This window comes from Oncorhynchus masou, chromosome 5 (genome assembly GCF_036934945.1).
Source record: "Oncorhynchus masou masou isolate Uvic2021 chromosome 5, UVic_Omas_1.1, whole genome shotgun sequence".
NCBI lineage: Eukaryota > Metazoa > Chordata > Actinopteri > Salmoniformes > Salmonidae > Oncorhynchus > Oncorhynchus masou.
The window spans coordinates 19,577,865-19,599,306 of NC_088216.1; the positions used below are offsets into that span (position 1 = coordinate 19,577,865).

General features: G+C 47.1%; 1 protein-coding gene across 1 annotated transcript in view; it reads left to right on the top strand.

The window, feature by feature from the left end:
* Nucleotides 1-21,442, top strand: part of LOC135536315 (glutamate receptor ionotropic, NMDA 2B-like) — a 138,290-nt gene that overhangs the window by 21,163 nt on the left and 95,685 nt on the right. Inside the window, 1 exon segment of the mRNA XM_064962676.1 lies at nt 5,218-5,934. Within this exon segment, the coding sequence (XP_064818748.1) occupies nt 5,218-5,934 (717 nt within the window).

Below are 21,442 nucleotides of genomic sequence, written 5' to 3' on the forward strand. Positions count from 1 at the left end.
TCTTCTTTTATCTTCCTAATCATCCCTCCATCTTCTCAGCACCCATCCTCCTCCCCCTCGCTGGATATCTTCTTGTTGCTGCTGTTCTTCTTCCTCCAACCAGCTCCATCTGTGTTGTGTATACCTCCATTTATTTTCCCTCCCATCCTCTTCCTCCTCCTCTCTATACGTCCCTCCTCCTCCTCTCTCTACATTCCTCCTCTTCCTCCTCCTCTCTCTATGTTCCTCCCACTCTCTTCCCCCTCTTCCTCCTCCTCTCTCTACGTTCCTCCCACACTCATCCTCCTCTTCCTCCTCCTCTCTCTACATTCCTCCCACTCTCTTCCACTCTCTTCCTCCTCCTCTCTCTACGTTCCTCCCACTCTCTTCCTTCTCCTCTCTCTACGTTCCTCCCACTCTCTTCCTCCTCCTCTCTCTACATTCCTCACACTATATTCTTCCTCCTCCTCTCTCTATGTTCCTCCCACTCTCTTCCACTCTCTTCCTCCTCTTCACTCTACGTTCCTCCCACTCTCTTCCTCCTCTTCTATCTACGTCCCTCCCACTATCTTCTTCCTCCTCCTCTCTCTACGCTCCTCCCAGTATCTTCTTCCTCCTCCTCTCTCTATGCTCCTCCCACTCTCTTCCTCCTCTTCTCTCTACGTTCCTCCGACTCTCTTCCTCCTCCTCTCTATACGTTTCTCCCACTATCTTCTTCCTCCTCCTCTCTCTACGCTCCTCCCAGTATGTTCTTCCTCCTCCTCTCTCTATGCTCCTCCCACTCTCTTCTTCCTCCTCCTCTCTCTTACGTTCCTCCCACTCTCTCCTTCCTCCTCCTCTCTCTATGCTCCTCCCACTATCTTCTTCCTCCTCTTCTATCTACATTCCTCCCACTCTCTCCTTCCTCCTCCTCTCTCTATGCTCCTCCCACTATCTTCTTCCTCCTCTTCTATCTACGTTCCTCCCACTCTCTCCTTCCTCCTCCTCTCTCTATGCTCCTCCCACTATCTTCTTCCTCCTCTTCTATCTACGTTCCTCCCACTCTCTCCTTCCTCCTCCTCTCTCTATGCTCCTCCCACTATCTTCTTCCTCCTCTTCTCTCTACGCTCCTCCCACTATCTTCCTCCTCTTCTATCTACGTTCCTCCCACTCTCTCCTTCCTCCTCCTCTCTCTACGTTCCTCCCACTCTCTTCCTCCTCTTCTAACTACGTTCCTCCCACTCTCTCCTTCCTCCTCCTCTCTCTACGTTCCTCCCACTCTCTTCCTCCTCTTCTCTCTACATTCCTCCCACTCTCTTCCTCCTCTTCTATCTATGTTCCTCCCACTCTCTTCTTCCTCCTCTTCTCTCTATGCTCCTCCCACTATCTTCCTCCTCTTCTATCTACGTTCCTCCCACTCTCTCCTTCCTCCTCCTCTCTCTACGTTCCTCCCACTCTCTTCCTCCTCTTCTATCTACGTTCCTCCCACTCTCTCCTTCCTCCTCCTCTCTACATTCCTCCCACTCTCTTCCTCCTCTTCTCTCTACATTCCTCCCACTCTCTTCCTCCTCTTCTATCTATGTTCCTCCCACTCTCTTCCTCCTCTTCTATCTACGTTCCTCCCACTATCTTCTTCCTCCTCCTCTCTCTACGCTCCTCCCACTATCTTCTTCCTCCTCCTCTCTCTATGCTCCTGCCACTCTCTCCTTCCTCCTCCTCTCTCTATGCTCCTGCCACTCTCTCCTTTCTCCTCCTCTCTCTATGCTCCTCCTCTCTCTTCTTCCTCCTCCTCTCTCTATGCTCCTCCCAATCTCTTCTTACTCCTCCTCTATCTACGTTCCTCCCACTCTCTCCTTCCTCCTCCTCTCTCTACGTTCCTCCCACTATCTTCTTCCTCCTCCTCTCTCTACGTTCCTCCCACTATCTTCTTCCTCCTCTTCTATCTACGTTCCTCCCACTATCTTCTTCCACCTCTTCTCTCTACATTCCTCCCACTATCTTCTTCCTCCTCCTCTCTCTGTGCTCCTCCCACTATCTTCTTCCTCCTTTTCTATCTACGTTCCTCCCACTCTCTCCTTCCTCCTCCTCTCTCTATGCTCCTCCCACTATCTTCTTCCTCCTCTTCTATCTACGTTGCTCCCACTCTCTCCTTCCTCCTCCTCTTTCTACGTTCATCCCACTATCTTCCTCCTCCTCTCTCTACGCTCCTCCCACTATCTTCTTCCTCCTCCTTTCTACGTTCCTCCCACTATCTTCTTCCTCCTCTTCTACCTACGTTCCTCCCACTATCATCTTCCTCCTCTTCTATCTACGTTCCTCCCACTATCTTCTTCCACCTCTTCTATCTACGTTCCTCCCACTCTCTCCTTCCTCCTCCTCTCTCTACGTTCCTCCCACTATCTTCTTCCTCCTCTTCTATCTACATTCCTCCCACTATCTTCTTCCTCCTCCTCTCTCTATGCTCCTCCCACTATCTTCTTCCTTCTCCTCTCTCTACGTTCCTCCCACTCTCTCCTTCCTCCTCCTCTCTCTGCTTTCCTCCCACTCTCTTCCTCCTCACCTCTCTCTATGTTCCTCCCACTCTTTTCCTCCTCCTCCTCTCTCCACTTTCCTCCCACTCTCTTCCTTCTCTTCCTCACCTCTCTCTACGTTCCTCCCACTCTCCTCCTCCTCCTCTCTCTGCTTTCCTCCCACTCTATTCCTCGTCCTCCTCACCTCTCTCTACATTCCTCCCACTCTCTTCCTCCTCATCCTCCTCACCTCTCTCTACGTTCCTCCCACTCTCTTCCTGCTCCTCCCCTCTCTGCTTTCCTCCCACTCTCTTCCTCTCTCTGCTTTCCTCCCACTCTCTTCCTCCTCCTCCTCTCTCCGCTTTCCTCCCACTCTCTTCCTCGTCCTCCTCACCTCTCTCTACATTCCTCCCACTCTCTTCCTCCTCCTCCTCCTCACCTCTCTCTACGTTCCTCCCACTCTCCTCCTCCCCTCTCTGCTTTCATCCCACTCTCCTCCTCCTCCCCTTCTCCTCTCCCTGCTTTTGTCCCACTCTCCTCCTCCCTTCTCCTTTCTCTGCTTTCATCCCACTCTCTTCCTCCCTTCTCCTTTCTCTGCTTTCATCCCACTCTCTTCCTCCTCCTCCTCTCCCATCTCTGCTTTCCCCCCACTCTCCTCCTCCTCCTCTTCCTCTTCTCCCTCCTCCCCCTCTCCTCTCTCTGCTTTCCTCCCACTCTCTTCCTCCTCCTCCCCCTCTCCTCTCCTCTCCTCCCAGCAGTGTCCAACCTCACTGAGGATTGAGCCCGTTTACAATTAGCATGTGTACTTGCAATTAGGCCTGACAAACCTCCACTAATTATGCTTTTAGATGGGACATTTGTAGTAACAGACTACATTAGCTACCCCCTTTTCCTCTGCTACTTCTCCCTCCACCCCTCTGCTTTGCTCTCCCTCTGGCCCCTTTGATATCTCTTTGCCTATTTCTCTCTCCATTTCGCTGTTTTCTCTCTCCTCCCTTTCTCCCTGGTTTTTCTCGTCTCTCTCGCTCTCCATGTTCATTCCTCCTTTCTCTGCTTTCTACTCCCTCACTTCTCCCTAGTTGTTTTCTCCCTGTTTTCACTCTCATCTCCCTCTTCTGTGCCCCCCTTTGCATGTCCATCTCACTGTCTCTTTGTCTCTTTGTCCCTATCTCTCTCTGTCTCTCTATCTCTTTGTCTCCCAGTCCCTAACTCTCTCTGTCTCTCTATCTCTATCTCTTTGTCTCCCAGTCCCTATCTCTCTCTGTCTCTCTATCTCTTTGTCTCCCAGTCCCTATCTCTCTTTCTTTCTCTTTGTGTTTCTCTCCTCCTCTCTCCATCTGCCTCTTAAAAAGCATTAAATTATAGCTACATTAAAGATACCCATTTCTATCTCTATATAAACTAAAATGCTCTGTCGTTGTCATTTGACTTCTTCCCATACACACACAAAATGTTATACTCCACCCAGGTTGCTTATCTCGCACGCACGCACGCACGCACGCACGCACGCACACACACACACACACACACACACACACACACACACACACACACACACACACACACACACACACACACACACACACACACACACACACACACACACACACACACACACACACACACACACACACACACACACACAGAGAGAGTCAGAAACCAAATGTTTCACATCAAGCTGTGACTAATTGTGTTTCTCCCTGACTGTCCCCTCCCTCTCTTTCTATTCTCTCTCTCCCTATTTCTCTGTGCATTGATGATAATAAAAGGAGCAGGAAATAATAGGTCTGCAGTTGACTTCAAAGAGGCTAAAGGGGGATGGGAGGGAGGGAGGGAGGGAGGGAGGGAGGGAGGGAGGGAGGGAGGGAGGGAGGGAGGGGGAATAAGACTGAGGGAGGAGGGAATAAGACTGGTGGGAAGAGGGGTTAATGGCAATGAGAGGCAGATACTGCTCAAAGGAACAAAACAAAAAAGAAAGATATAGAGATAGATAGATAGAAAGAGGGAGAGAGCAGAAGAGAAAGAGAGCAGGAGAGAAAGAGAGAGAGTGATAGACTGAGAGAGACAGAAGGAGAGATGGAGAGAGCTAGAGAGCACAGGGGAGAGAATAAGCATCAGTCTCAGTCTGTGAGTGTCTGATGGTCACTTAACCTGGCAGCCAGTCCATGAAGCTCAGAACCCGTCAATCTGTCAAAACACACCCTGCGCTGTCGGTCTCCTCACCGCACACATACACGCACACACGCTCGCACGCACACACGGACACACACACACACACACACACACTCACACACACACACACACACACACACACACACACACACACACACACACACACACACACACACACACACACACACACACACACACACACACACACACACACACACACACACACACACACACACACACACACACACACACACACACACACACACACACACACACACACACTCTCTCTCTCCAAACTGTCTTTGATGTCTGCCACAAGGTCCCTCTAAGGAAATCACTAGAATAGAGTGGTGGATTAAGCATTGTTGAGCGTCACTAGACATTTTATCTACATTTATACCGTTTCACCATGTGAACAATACTCTCTGTGCGTCATTTGATCCTGTTTTCTTTGTGTGCGGTTGTAGCAGTCATGGTGTTATTATGATACAGTACCTCTTTTCAGTCCCATCTCCTGCTGGTATTATCATATTTACTGTACATGATATTAATCCTCTCCCTACCTCCCTCCCTCCAGGTACTGCATTTACACTCCTCCACGATGCTTGTCAGCCTCCTCTCCCCCTCCCCACTCCAGGACAGGCGCGTCACCTCCTCCTTCCCCCCTCCTCCTCCCGAACACAGCTCTTCCCCTCATCAGCAACCTCGCCTGGCCCTTCCCTCCCTCTCCCTCCCTCTCTCCCTCTCTCTCCTCCTCCTCTCCCTATTCCTTCTGCCCATCTGCGAGTCGGCGCGGTCACCTGGGAGGGGCGGAGCTGGCCAGGGTGGAGGAGCACCAGGAGGTGCTCCCGGGACGGGAGGAGCAGGAGGCGAGAAAGGAGGCCAGAGGGGCACAAACCTCATCCCCCCTCACTACTCCCCTTACTACCCCCCAGTATCCCCCGCCCGGCCCCCTGCGCCCCCCTTACCTCCCAAAGTGGCCTCCTCTCTTAGCATCGCCGTCATCCTGGTGGGCAACTCGAGCGAGGTGTCGTCCACCTACGTGGAGAAAGAGGAGTTCCTCCATGTTCCCCACCCTACCAAAGTCCAACTGGAGACCATGAACGACACGGACCCCAAGAGTATCATCAACCGCATCTGTACCCTGATGACCAACACCTGGCTGCAGGGGGTGGTGTTCGGGGACGACACGGACCAGGAGGCCATCGCCCAGATCCTGGACTTCATCTCTGCCCAGACACACATCCCCATCCTGGGCATCCGAGGAGGCTCCTCCATGGTCATGGCTGCCAAGGTATGGAACACCACCTTTAATGCACATCTATTTCCACTGTGGTACACACAACCTCAGACACCTATCTATTGAATAGTGTGATGCCGTTCATATAATAGTTACAGCTGTACGTGTAATGACAAAATCCACTGTTGGTTAAGGACTTGTAAGTCAGCATTTCTCTTTGTATTTGGAGCATATGACAAATCAACTTTGATTGGGAGGGGCAGGATTTGATGACACCACCACTAGTACAATGCAGGACAGTAGGTAGAAATAACTCTGTGAAGCTCACTAAATGCTCAGGGTCCTGACACTAGTTGTTCTAGTTCTCTATACATTGGGTACATGCATGCATTCTCTATCCAAGTGCTGGTGTTGAGCCCTGGTTTTTAGTCACACCAACTACTCGACTGAAAGCTAGCTCCTGGTCCAAGGGTGATAGTTGACTTTTGTATATCTCAAACAAGGTTTCTCATCAACTAGTTGACTATTGTATATCTCAAACACGGTTTCTCATCAACTAGGTGACTTTTGTATATCTCAAACAAGGTTTCTCATCAACTAGGTGACTTTTGTATATCTCAAACAAGGTTTCTCATCAACTAGTTGACTTTTGTATATCTCAAACAAGGTTTCTCATCACCTAGCAACAGGCATACTGTACTATATCTATGCATGTTCCTGTATGAGGGGCGACCAACCTCCTGAAGCGCATTAAGGCACAGCTGGGCAAGACCACAGAAATAGAAGGACACAGAATGTTTCTAATGAATGGCAGCTATACAGACGCAGAAAAGAAGACAAGTAGGTGGCCAACGCGCTGCAAAAACGTTAGAGAGACGATTTACAAGTGATACACACATGTAAGTAGGAGCACATCAGTCTACACATTACAATACATCAGGGCGCATAACTGCAACATGTTTCAACTCAATAAGTCTTCCTCAAGCTGCGTTGTTCAGCTACACAGCCGATCAAGGCAGTGTTACTTTCAATATTCAATAGGTACAGTAGATCCATTAAAATCACGCAGAGCAGGGAAACATGACCGTTTTAGCCACTCTATTCTGAGCGGCACTGGGTCTGACTGTGAACGCTACAGCATCTTATTCCAGGCCCGTCTCTCAATGATTGATTCAGCTGTTAATTGGCTTCCTACAGCATGTGAATCTGACGTCACGTCCATGGCTGCTTCTCAAATGGAACCATTCCCTAGATAGTGCCCTATGGGCCCTGGTCAGAGGTAGTGGACGACATAGGGAATAGGGTGATAGCGAGGCTACTCAACCTTGAAGAGACTCGCTGTTTGAGACAATGAGACGTTTGGCAAGTCAAATAAGAGCTTTGTCAGATGTGACTTAAAGGAAAACTCCAGGCCAAAACTATATTTTGGCATTTGTTTTATTAGTCCATTGTTGATTTAGTCCCAAAATGTTTTGCATGTCAAGTTTTCAAGATATATAACTTTCTAAATAGATAAATACAGCTGGTAGGATGCATTTCTGTCATGTGTGCTCCCTCTACGGCCTCTAGGTCACCAGGCTGCTCGTTATGGCGCACACCTGTCCCCATCGTTACACGCACTTGCGCGTCATTAGACTCACCTGGACTCCATCACCTCCTTGATTACCTGCCCTATATATGTCACTCCCTTTGGTTCCTTCCCCAGGCATTATTATTTCTGTTCCTGTGGCATGTCTGGGCATTGTTCGTGTTTCTTATTTTGTATTATGTTGTGTTTATTTATTAAAATGTATTAAAACACTCACTCCCTGGACTTGCTTCTCAACTCTCAGCACACATCGTTACAGAATGACTGCCTCAACTGGCTCAACGGGTTTCCATCCCTCAGCGGGATAGATAGGCTCCCATGCCTCAGCTGGCTCTATAGGCTCCCATGCCTCAGCTGGCTCTATAGGCTCCCATGCCTCAGCTGGCTCTATAGGCTCCCATGCCTCAGCTGGCTCTATAGGCTCCCATGCCTCAGTGGGATAGATAGGCTCCCATGCCTCAGCTGGCTCTATAGGCTCCCATGCCTCAGCGGGATAGATAGGCTCCCATGCCTCAGCTGGCTCTATAGGCTCCCATGCCTCAGCTGGCTCTATAGGCTCCCATGCCTCAGCGGGATAGATAGGCTCCCATGCCTCAGCTGGCTCTATAGGCTCCCATGCCTCAGCTGGCTCGATAGGCTCCCATCCCTCAGCGGGATAGATAGGCTCCCATGCCTCAGCTGGCTCTATAGGCTCCCATGCCTCAGCGGGATAGATAGGCTCCCATGCCTCAGCTGGCTCTATAGGCTCCCATGCCTCAGCTGGCTCTATAGGCTCCCATGCCTCAGCTGGCTCTATAGGCTCCCATGCCTCAGCGGGATAGATAGCCTCCCATGCCTCAGCGGGATAGATAGGCTCCCATGCCTCAGCTGGCTCTATAGGCTCCCATGCCTCAGCGGGATAGATAGGCTCCCATGCCTCAGCTGGCTCTATAGGCTCCCATGCCTCAGCTGGCTCTATAGGCTCCCATGCCTCAGCTGGCTCTATAGGCTCCCATGCCTCAGCGGGATAGATAGGCTCCCATGCCTCAGCTGGCTCTATAGGCTCCCATGCCTCAGCTGGCTCTATAGGCTCCCATGCCTCAGCTGGCTCTATAGGCTCCCATGCCTCAGCTGGCTCTATAGGCTCCCATGCCTCAGCTGGCTCTATAGGCTCCCATGCCTCAGCTGGCTCTATAGGCTCCCATGCCTCAGCTGGCTCTATAGGCTCCCATGCCTCAGCTGGCTCTATAGGCTCCCATGCCTCAGCTGGCTCTATAGGCTCTCATGCCTCAGCGGGTGAACAGGTTCCTGCTCCTCGACCCAGGCAACCAGAGAGGTCTCAGTTGGCTCATCAGGCTCTCACGCCTCAGTCGGTTCGTTAGGTTTCTGCGCCTCAGTGGAGGCGACCGGTCCGCTCCGGATAACCGGGATCGTCCCTTTGGTTGGCGTCCTGCAGCTGGAGCCGAACGTGCCGGGGAGGGGGTACTGTCACGTGTGCTCTCTCTTCCGGCCTCTAGGTCACCAGCCTGCTCATTATGGTACACACCTATCACCACTGTTACGCGCACCTGTGCGTCATCAGACTCACCTGGACTCCATCACCTCCTTGATTACCTGCCCTATATATCAAATCAAATCAAATCAATATATATGTCACTCCCTTTGGTTTCTTCCCCAGGCGTCATTGTTTCTCTTTCTGTTTCATGTCTGTGCGTTGTTTGTGTTTCTTGTTTTGTATTATATTCTGTTTATTTATTAAAACACTCACTCCCTGAACTTACTTCTCAACTATAGCACACATCGTTACATTTTTGAATCATATGATGCTGCGTTTTGCAAAATGTGAAGCTAAATGCATCATACCAGCTGTAATTATGTATTTTGATGATGTGGTGAAACCTACTTTTGAATTGTAACGTACCCAGTAATAACAGACCAATGAACCATATAAATACTTTAGTGAATGTGATTTATCTATCCAGGCTTAGAAATTATTGATGAGATTAGGCCACTGAACATAATGGGAAGTCTTGTAGAAGTCTCTGAGTGTTAGGGGGTGATTTGTCTTTCTTTGAGGATGTTTTGGCTTGCTTTTGGAGAGTCTGCATCAGTTCTCATCTACTTCGTTTACTTCAGCATCAAAATGGAGCCACCGAGGCAGTGGCTTTTCTGCCTGGGTTGTGTGAGTTAGTTGGACAGTGTCATGACTGTCCACGAAAATCCAAATAGGTCAGATCAGGTTTGCAATGAATGACTTCAATCAGACCCCTTCTCACCCTGGTGTTAACAAGGCCTGTGCTCTCAAGATTCACCAAATTAATGCTCTGTTTCAACAGACTTTTCCCCGCTGAAACTCTAACACGTTCCCAAACGAATACTGGAACAATCTAACATAGAGCCAGCCTGCCGGAACTGCCCCTTTTGAACAAGCTGTATAAATGATGGGTTAAGAATGAAACAGAAGACAAAGGGCTATGAGACAGAAGTTTCATCTGAGAAAAACAGTGAGATGTATACGGAGGGTGCGGGGCAACAAAAGATGAACAGCAGAGGGGCTAAGGAGCAGGTCCCGAGTGGAAAGCCATACCCTCTGACCAAGCCGACAGCGGGGATCAGGGTTCGCCCATACTTGGATGTGGTCTTCAGAAGAGAGGCTCAGGTACCGCGACAGAGGCCAATGAACGTCTGGGCAGAGGGTATGCTGACTTCTTCCTCTTGCTTAGGGAAGAGCGGGGACTGATATCCCAGTGTCCGAGCAGGGAAGGGTGTTACAGGTGTATTACACCCACATGAGTTGCTGGCTCCAGGTGGTGGGATTGGCAGGGATGAGGCAATGAAGAGCCGCCTCAAGGAACTGAATTGGCTCTCTCCGACTGGCCATTAGATTTGGGGTGAAAAGGACAGGCTGGCCGACGACTCAATGAGGGTGCAGAACGCATTCCGGGACGAGAACTGAGGACCACGATCGGAGACCATGTTGACAGGAAGTCCATGGATCCGGAAGACGTGCTGTACCATGAGCTGAGCCGTCTCCTTGACTGAGGGAAACTTGGGAAGGGGAATAAAATGGGCGGCTTTAGAAAACCTATCCACCCCTGTCAGGATCGCGGTGTTGCCATCTGACGGACAAAGACCACTAACATATCCAGGGATATATGGGAGCAGGGGCAGTGAGGAACAGGGAGTGGCTATAGAAGGCCAGCTGGAGCTTACTGCAGAGTTTTATTTTGTGCACAGACAGTGCAGGCGGCAACAAATGCGGAGACATCAGGAACCATGGAAGGCCACCAAAAGCGTAGTCGGATGAAAGCCAGGGTCCGACGGGAGCCTGGGTGGCAGGTCAGTCTTGAGGAATGTGCCCACTCCAGGACAGGGGAACAGCAGAGTCTGGGACAAACATCTAGTTAGCCGGACCCCCCTGGGAATGCTGCGCCTTACTGACAAGGCTCTCTATACGTCAGATGACTGCAGGCGTTAGATAGGAGATAGGGAGTATGGACTCGGGGTCAGACGGAGTAGCAGTGGAGCTATACAAATGTGAGAGTGCATCAGACATTCTGATGTAATATTTTGCGCCCTCCAACCAGCACCTCCACTCTTCCAACACCATCTTGAAGGCGAGGAGTTCTCGATTTTCTGATGCACTCTGGATGTGGTTGAGGCCAATCCACCACTGCACTTACCTTGTCTGCATCCATCTGTATATGTCCTGCAGCGCTGACATATCCTAGGAAGGAAATGGTGGAGCAATGGAATTCACACTTCTCTGCTCTAATGAAAAGCTGGTTCTCCAGGAGACGCTGAAGGACCTGTCGGATGTGGAGGACATGCTCTTGAGCTGAATGGGAAAAGACAAGGATGTCGTAGACAGACACGAACCGGTTCTGCATGTTCTGGAGCACATCGTTGACCAGGGCCTGGAACACAGGGTGAGCGTTTGTTTGTCCGAATGGCATAACCGAGTACTCATAGTGCCCGCTAGCCATGTTAATTGCAGTCTTCCACACATTTCCTTCCTGTATGCAAACCATAAAGTAGGCGTTCTGAAGGTCCAACTTAGAGAAGATGGTCGCTCCCTGAAGAGGTTCGAAAGCCGAGGAGATGAGTGAGGGTAACGGTTTTTAACCACAATGTCATTTATGCCCCGGTCGTCGATACACGGGCTGCGGGTGAGGCAGATGGACAAATACCACCTGCAGTGAGAGAGTCCTCAATGTACTCCTCCATAGCCTTGGTCTCCGGACTCGACAGGGAGTAAAGTCATCCCCGAGGTAGTGTAGTGCCTGGGAGAAGGTCAATGGCATGGTCATAGGGTCAATGTGGGGGAGGGATGTAGCGCGGCCCTTGTTGAAGACCTCCCGGACCAGGTACTCCAAGTACTCTGCAGGATTGGCTGAGAGATCCAAGGCTTCTCCCAAGCCTGCAGGAAGACGTCCCGGGGCAGACTTTGCCAACTTAAGATACTGTGCATGGCAGAACTGGCTCCAAACAACGATAGACCCAGTAGCACAGTCGATCAGGGGATTGTGCTTCTGGAGCCACGAATACCCCAAAACCATGTCGACAGATTCTATGAGCAGGAACTGCATAGATTTCCTGATACTCGTAGGTTGATAAGAACCGTATTGCGGGTGACTCTGCCAATAGAGCGCCCATTTAGCGCTCTGAAGTCCATGGGAATTGAGAGGAGTTGATTGGAGATTCCCAGCTCTGACACCAAGGGAGTGTCGATAAAGCTCTCATCGGCCACAGTGCCAATGAGCACCTGGAGAGATTTGGCCCGGTCACCCCATAACAGGGTGGTATGGAGATGCGTACGATTGGAAAATCCCTGTATGGCTCACCAGAGAACTCGTACTTACTGATGAGCTGGGTCTTTTTAATGGACAGGTGGAAATATTGTGTCCTGTAGTCTCGCAATACATACAGCTCCTGGTGTTCAACCTGCATAAACTTTCATCTGGAGACAATCTAGCCTTTCCCAGTAGCTTGGGCTCTGGTCAAGGAGATGAGAGAGTCTAGGTCCATGGGCAGCTCCCGGGCAGTAAGCTTGTCATTAATCACTGATAATCTTTGAAGAAACTCGTCTTGCAGGGCTCCCGGGTTTGACGCAATATCAGCCGCCAACTTGCAAAAATCCACTGTGTAGTTTGCCACACTACGGGAGTCTTGCCGTAGTTGGAGCAGCTTACGAGCAGCCTCTCTCCCGGACATCGGAGAATTGAACAATACACCTACCTCCGCCACAAACTCCTCCAGACTGAGGCAAATGGTGGACTGTTAATACCACACCGACTTAGCCCAGGCGTGTGCCCTCCCGGACATCAGCGTTATCAAATATGCTATCTTTGAGCGGTCCGAGGGGAACGAAGAAGGTTGCGGGTTGAAGATGAGGGAGCACTGGGAGAGGAACGCACAGCAGGTTCCAGAATCTCCAGCGTAGTGCCTCTGGAGGAGGTAAGCGAGGTTCTTGGGACACCGGGGTAGGCTGGGAAGAAATGCCGCTGGTGGTGGGGTTGCTGAGAGTCTGGGGAATTACTGTAGTGACTTGCTGCCTAGTTGGGAATCTGCAGTGCTCCAGCAATGTGTCGAACACACATGGTCATGGTGTTCTGCCATGGTATGGAGTCTCTCCATAAGGCATTGCAACTCCCCATGTCTTCCAATGGTGGCTCCTTGGAAGTAGAGAGCCTTGCGGAGCTGGTCCGAGCCTGCTGGGTCAGTCATGGCCAGTTCGTACTATCACGGCTCAGGCTAAGACCCAGATGCAGACACAGGAGGCGGATAGTACGAGTCTCAGAGTTTATTATAGTACATGCGGCAGTCAAAACGGAAGTCAAGGCAGGCAAAAAGTCGGAATCCAAGTCAGAAACAGGCAGGTACAGGACGGAGTGCAGGATCAGGGTCAAGACGGGCAGAAAAGTCAGAACTGAGAAGACTAGGAAAAACAAAACTAGAGCACAGGGAACACACTGGTAGGACTTGGTGGGACAAGACAAACTGGCAACAGACAAACAGAAAAGGCAGGTATAAATACACAAGGGATAATGGGGGGAAATAGGAGACACCTGGTGGGGGGTGGAGAAAAGCACAAAGACACGTGAAACAGATAAGAATGTGACACTGTCCCTCTCTCTCTCCCTCTCCATCTCTCCTTTAACTTCTTGAAACTCCCCAAACCGGATCCGGGTTTGTGACTAAGCCTCAGGCTCATTAGCATAACGCAACGTTAACGATTTCTGAAAATCGCAAATAAAATTAAAATAATGCGTTTGCTCTCAAGCTTAGCCTTTTCTTAACAACACTGTCATCTCAGATTTTCAAAATATGCTTTTGAACCATAGAAATTGACTAATTTGTGTAAGAGTATGCAAAGCTAGCATAGCATTTTGTGTAGCATGTAGCACGCAACATTTTCACAAAAGCCAGATAACCAAATAAATAAAATCATTTACCTTTGAAGAGCTTCTGATGTTTTCAATGAGGAGACTCCCAGCCACATACCAAATGCGCAGTGTTTCCTGAAAGCGTCTGTGTGTAGGAGAAATCGTTCCGTTTTCTACATTGCGCCTGGCTACCGAAACGAACCGAAAATGCAGTCACCTACAACGTGAAACTTTTTCCGGATTAACTACATAATATCGACCGAAACATGGCAAACGTTGTTTGGAATCAATCCTCAAGGTGTTTTTTCACATATCTCTTCATTGACATGCAGTTCGTGGAAGCTTGCTTTCTCTCTGTGCCCCATGGAAAAATACTGGCAGGTGACTTTTGCGCACCAATTTCGGCGCAGGACACCGGGCGGACACGTGGTAAATGTGGTCTCTTATGGTCAATCTTCCAACGATCTGCCTACAAATACGTCACAATGCTGCAGACACCTTGGGGAAACAACAGAAAGGGCAGACTCATTCCTCTTGCGTTCACAGCCATATAAGGAGATCATGAAAGACAGAGCCTCAAAAATCCTTGTCATTTCCTGGATGCCAAGTCATCTTGGTTTTGCCTGAAGCTCACGTTAAAGGGCACGCACAGAGAAGATATTTGTATTTCTGGACACGTCAGAGTGTTTTCTTTCGAACAGTAGCAATTATATGCATAGTCGAGCATCTTTTTGTGACAAAATATCTTGTTTAAAACGGGAACGTTTTTCTTCCAAAAATGAAATAGCGCCACCATAAGTGTAAGAGGTTAACAAGCATCAATGTTGTTGACGTTCTGCTAGGGATCTGTTTTCAGCGTATTACATCTCCAGTCAATAACCGGTGCAAAGCGTGTATGTTTATTCTGTGTTCCCATTTAATTAGCTAGTAAATAAATAATTAAACCAATTTGTGAAGTATTGAATCATAAGTCAGGCCCAGGTTATGATTAATAAGTTGACTGTTTATACAAATGTGATTGGTAAAGACCTTTCAGAGTTTAATTCGGGAGATGATAACTCTTTAAAGAACCGCTCTCGTGGTGCCCCAGATCCTAATGAGTTGGAAAAGAGATATTATCTCAATGAGAAAAAACCTGTATAAATAAAGGTAAAATAAAATTAAAATAAAACAATGAGTTAATTGTTACATGATGGATTTAGTCAGGTAACAATTAAAAACAGTTTTGAAGACTTCAAACGTCCTTAGAAGATATCGATGTCTTCTATGTACCTGTTTAGTACTGTGACCAAAATCAGAGGGAGACTAAAATACATCTGTGTCTCTGTGAACCCCCTGAACTCGGTTTAATGGATTACATGAAAACAACTCAAATCAAACAGGATTGAATTCAAACAACCACTGACTGTGAGATGGTCTTTTACAAAGGTCTGAGGCTGTTAGCAAAGGTCAGCTTGGGGTTTGCAAACAGACATTCATCTGAGAAACAAGCCTCTCAGAGGAAAGTGAGAGAGACTGAGAAAAAAAAGGTAATTCACTGAAAATGGTTCTCTGAAAAAGAGAGAAAGGTAAGACCACAGCAATAGGCACACTTCAAAAAGAACCACAGAAAAGATAGTAAATAGAGGCCGAGAGGAATAGAGAGTCAGAAATAGAAAGATGTAGAGAGAGAATGTGTAACACACAGAGAGATAGGGTTATGAAATTATCCAGAATATGTGTGTGGGTGTGAGGGAGGAAGAGGATTCTACTCAACATATAATTACCCTATTTAAAAACTGACAGATAGACAGAGGGCACCAACACTGAGACTGACAGGAACTGACAGGGACTGACAGGGACGATGAGACACATGCCCAGGACAACAATACAAGTCAGGAGGGAAAAACACATGTTAAAGGCCTATTAGAGAGAGGGAAGGACAGGTAGAGAGAGAGAGAGAGAGAGAGAGGGAAGGACAGGTAGAGAGAGAGAGAGAGAGAGAGAGAGAGATGTGAAGAGATGAAAACTGAAGACATATAGGACTGTTTTCTCTCTTTTCTTAGTAATTACTTCTCACTTGCTTCCCCCCCCACACACACACAGTGAACACAGAACTGTAGGCTGAATGAGGCTGATACTGTTGGCATGGAAACCCCATGCTTATACATTTCTATATATATAAGGACAACTACAGAGGGAGGTAGGCATGTTTATTTTCTGAGGGAAGGGATAGAATAGACAGATGAAGCTAAAATGCTCTGGTCATGGGGTAGGTAGTGTGAGGTTGTGTACAGGCTAAACCTGGAACAGAGGGATGGGGATGGAACTGACTGGAAAGATGGAGGGAGGGATGGAGAAAGAGAGATGGAGGGATGGGGGACTGATGGAGAATAGATGAGAAGTTATTGTGATAGATGTTTTGGAAATAAGGGATTTGGTGCACATTACTGCACCAGATATGTAAATATGAAAAGGAGGAGGCTGGAAAGGGAAAGAAAGATGGAGGAAGCAAAGAGAGAGAGTTCTCAGATGGCAAGAGAGATGTGTGTGGGTGAGATGGAACATGAAGCCTATAGAGTCATGTGGGGGAGTTGTATGAACCGTGATCCTGTGTGCATGTATGTGTGTGCATGTGGGCGTGTGTGCGTTTGTCCCTACATGCTGTGTGTGAGTGCAAGTGCAACATGAAAACAACCCCAGCATCAATACCTCAGTTCCCTTCAGGTTGTTGGGACAATCATCTATCAAGGCCCCACCATAACCAGTCATCTATTCTAACTCTTCCTTCTAAGCCTCCCCTAACCTCTCACCAATAATAACCTCTTACCAATAGGTCATATGAGGCCTCACCATTACAAGTAATCTATTCTAACACCATTCCCAGTCATCTATTCTAACTCTCCTGTCTAAACGTGGACCATGTGGATAAGAGACAACTACAAATACCTAGGTGTCTGGCTAGACTGTAAACTCTCCTTCCAGACTCATATTAAACATCTCCAATCCAAAATCAAATCTAGAATCGGCTTTCTATTTCGCAATAAAACCTCCTTCACTCACGCCGGCAAACTTACCTTAGTAAAACTGACCCATCCTACCGATCCTCGACTTCCGATCCTCGACAAAATAGCTTCCAATACTCTACTCAGCAAATTGGATGTAGTCTATCACAGTGCCATCCGTTTTGTTACCAAAGCGCCTTATACCACCCACTACTGCGACTTGTATGCTCTAGTAGGCTGACCCTCGCTACATATTCATCGCCAGACCCACGGGCTCCAGGTCATCTATAAGTCTATGCTAGCTAAAGCTCTGCCTTATCTCAGCTCACTGGTCATGATAACAACACCCAACTGTAGCACACGCTCCAGCAGGTATATCTCACTGGTCATCCGCAAAGCCAACACCTCCTTTGGCCTTTCCTTCCAGTTCTCTGCTGCCAGTGACAAATTGCAAAAATCGCTGAAGCTGGAGACTTACATTTCCCTCATTAACTTTAAACATCAGTTATCTGAGCAGCTAACCGATCGCTGCAGCTGTACATAGTCCATCTGTAAACAGCCCACCCACTCTACCTACCTCATCCCCCATATTGTTTTTTATTTACTTTGCTTCTCTTTTGCACACCAGTATCACTACTTACACATCATAATCTGCTCCTCTATCACTCCAGTGTTAATCTGCTAAATTGTAATTACTTTGCTACTATGGCCTATTTATCGCCATACCTCCTCATGCCATTTGCACACACTGTATATAGACTCTCTTTTTTTCTATTGTGTTATTGACTGTACACTTGTTTATTCCATGTGTAACTCTGTGTTGTTGTCTCTGTTGCACTGCTTTGCTTTATCTTGCTCAGGTCGCAGTTGTAAATGAGAACTTGTTCTCAACTGGCCACCTGGTTAAATAACGGTGAAATAAAACAATAAGCCTCCCCTAACCTCTCACTCGGTGTCCCAATAGGTCATATGAGGCCTCACCACTACCAGTTATCTATTCTAACACCATTACCAGTCATCTATTCTAACACCATTACCAGTCATCTATTCTAACACCATTACCAGTCATCTATTCTAACACCATTACCAGTCATCTATTCTAACACCATTACCAGTCATATATTCTAAAACCAGGAACCAGTAATATATTCTAACACCATTACCAGTCATCTATTCTAACACCAGTACCAGTCATCTACTCTAACACCATTACCAGTCATCTTTTCTAACACCATTCCTAGTCATCTATTCTAACACCATTCCCAGTCATCTATTCTAACACCATTCCTAGTCATCTATTCTAACACCATTCCCAGTCATCTATTCTAACACCATTCCCAGTCATCTATTCTAACACCATTACCAGTAATCTATTCTAACACCAGTACCAGCAATATATTCTAACACCATTACCAGTAATCTATTCTAACACCAGTACCAGTAATCTATTCTAACTCCATTACCAGTCATCTATTCTAACACCATTCCTAGTCATCTATTCTAACACCATTCCCAGTCATCTATTCTAACACCATTCCTAGTCATCTATTCTAACACCATTCCCAGTCATCTATTCTAACACCATTCCTAGTCATCTATTCTAACACCATTCCCAGTCATCTATTCTAACACCATTCCCAGTCATCTATTCTAACACCATTACCAGTCATCTATTCTAACACCATTACCAGCAATATATTCTAACACCATTACCAGTAATCTATTCTAACACCAGTACCAGTAATCTATTCTAACTCCATTACCAGTCATCTATTCTAACACCATTCCTAGTCATCTATTCTAACACCATTCCCAGTCATCTATTCTAACACCATTCCTAGTCATCTATTCTAACACCATTCCCAGTCATCTATTCTAACACCATTCCCAGTCATCTATTCTAACACCATTCCCAGTCATCTATTCTAACCCCATTACCAGTAACCCATTCTAACACCATTCCCAGTCATCTATTCTAACACCATTCCCAGTCATCTATTCTAACACCATTCCTAGTCATCTATTCTAACACCATTACCAGTCATCTATTCTAACACCAGTACCAGTCATCTACTCTAACACCATTCCCAGTCAGCTATTCTAACACCATTCCCAGTCATCTATTCTAACACCATTACCAGTAATCTATTCTAACACCAGTACCAGCAATATATTCTAACACCATTACCAGTAATCTATTCTAACACCAGTACCAGTAATCTATTCTAACTCCATTACCAGTCATCTATTCTAACACCATTACCAGCAATATATTCTAACACCATTACCAGTAATCTATTCTAACACCAGTACCAGTAATCTATTCTAACTCCATTACCCGTCATCTATTCTAACACCATTCCTAGTCATCTATTCTAACACCATTCCCAGTCATCTATTCTAACACCATTCCTAGTCGTCTATTCTAACACCATTCCCAGTCATCTATTCTAACACCATTCCCAGTCATCTATTCTAACACCATTACCAGTAATCTATTCTAACACCATTACCAGTAATCTATTCTAACACCATTACCAGTCATCTATTATAACACCATTACCAGTCATCTATTATAACACCATTACCAGTAATCCATTCTAACACCATTACCAGTAATCCATTCTAACACCATTACCAGTAATCCATTCTAACACCATTACCAGTAATCTATTCTAACTCCATTACCCGTCATCTATTCTAACACCATTCCTAGTCATCTATTCTAACACCATTCCCAGTCATCTATTCTAACACCATTCCTAGTCATCTATTCTAACACCATTTCCAGTCATCTATTCAAACATAATTTCCAGTAATCTATTCTAACACCATTCCCAGTCATCTATTCTAACACCATTCCCAGTCATATTCTAACACCATTCCCAGTCATCTATTCTAACATAATTTCCAGTAATCTATTCTAACTCTCCCTTCTAAACCTCCCCTAACCTCTCACTCTGGGTCCCGGTATAGGACAAACAGCTTGGTTTTTAAGATGCAAAGTCTGTGTCCCAACTGGCACCCTATTCTCATGCAGTGCACTATGTTTGACCAAGGTCCATAGGGCTCTGGTCAAAGGTAGTGCATCATATAGGGAACAAGCTGCCATTTGTTACGCTGCCAAACAGGTTTCCAGATACAGTAACCAGCCTCTGAACAATTGACTTCCAGCAAAAATGTCATCCCGATCCCGACGTCATGCATGTCCATTTCAGCGCCAGACGCACTGTGAACGGAAACCATTGTGTTCGCCTCAATACGCAATGGAGAAAATAAGAGAATGTGATTGGTCCGTTATGTGCTTAGAATACCTTACCCTGCGCTGTATTTGTCCCTCTTTTCCTACTGAATGGCCTATTAGTGTGGATCAGTGAGCCATTGACAGGTGCAGGTAGACCGATTATACACAAAACAATGCACACACCCACACGTCGCTCCTGTTTCTATCATTCATGTACACTGCTGCCAACACGCACACATACACAAACACACACACACACAGTCCGTGCTATTCTGTCATTCATGTACACTGCTGCCAACACGCACACGCACACAAACACACACGCACAGTCCGTGCTATTCTGTCATTCATTTACACTGCTGCAATGTGTGTTCTATTGGACACAATACTGGACCGTATTCTCATTATCATACTCCACTGGCTAATGAGTTTTCTACTGTGTGGAGTTAAGCGGTGTGTGTATGTCTGTGTTGGTGTGTCGGTGTGCATCTGGTGTGTGTGTGTGTGTGTGTGTTGGGGTTGAATGATAATGACCTTGCATTGTGTTTGGGGGATTAGACCGCAGTTTGCTTTCTGTGAAACAAGCTGCCCAGAGGAGTCTGCTCCCTGATATCATTTCTCACTTCTGGTACCCACTTCATACAACATTTATTCTAGCTCTCGTGTATTACAGATTTTTAAACATTCAGATGAAAGAAATATAAATATATTCTGAAGCATAGGTTCATCTTATCGAGGGTTTACCAAGACTTCATGAATGCCCTATCAAGCCTTTATAAGTTGTAGTTTGTTTAAAGTGGTTCCTTGACCTTTCTTCCAACACCAGAAGACTGTAAACACCCTATAGACCGCCTAGTAGCCTATATGGTGTATCCTTCCCCAAACCTCCTGTCAACCAAGTGAATGACTGATTGATTACTGGTGTTATGACCAGTGAGGGTTGTAAACTTCCTGTAAGAGTGTGGGGGCTAGTGAGCCTATAGTAGACCCAGTTGTCTTCCAGTTCATTGGATCCTCCACCACCACCAGTTGGCACCACTCGGTCATGGCTCTAAAGAATAGGGATTATGTCAAATTGACATCAACATTTTTTATTTTTTTTTGCATTTTAGCTAACCTTAACCATTTCCCCAAATGTAACCTAATTCTCCCAACCTGCTACAAAAATTATCCTAACCTGCTAGAAAAATTCTACTAATTTCTAAAATAACCTGTTGTCCCTTCTGGCGAAGACCCACACACTCTTACCAACCGTTTGCTAAGAAGCTTGGGAGATAGCTAATCTGATGCCGTGGCGCCACAGCCCCTGATTGCGACTGGCCCACAGATCCACTTCCATTGTTCTGTTCAATTGTTCTGTTCCATTATTCTCTGCTCCAAT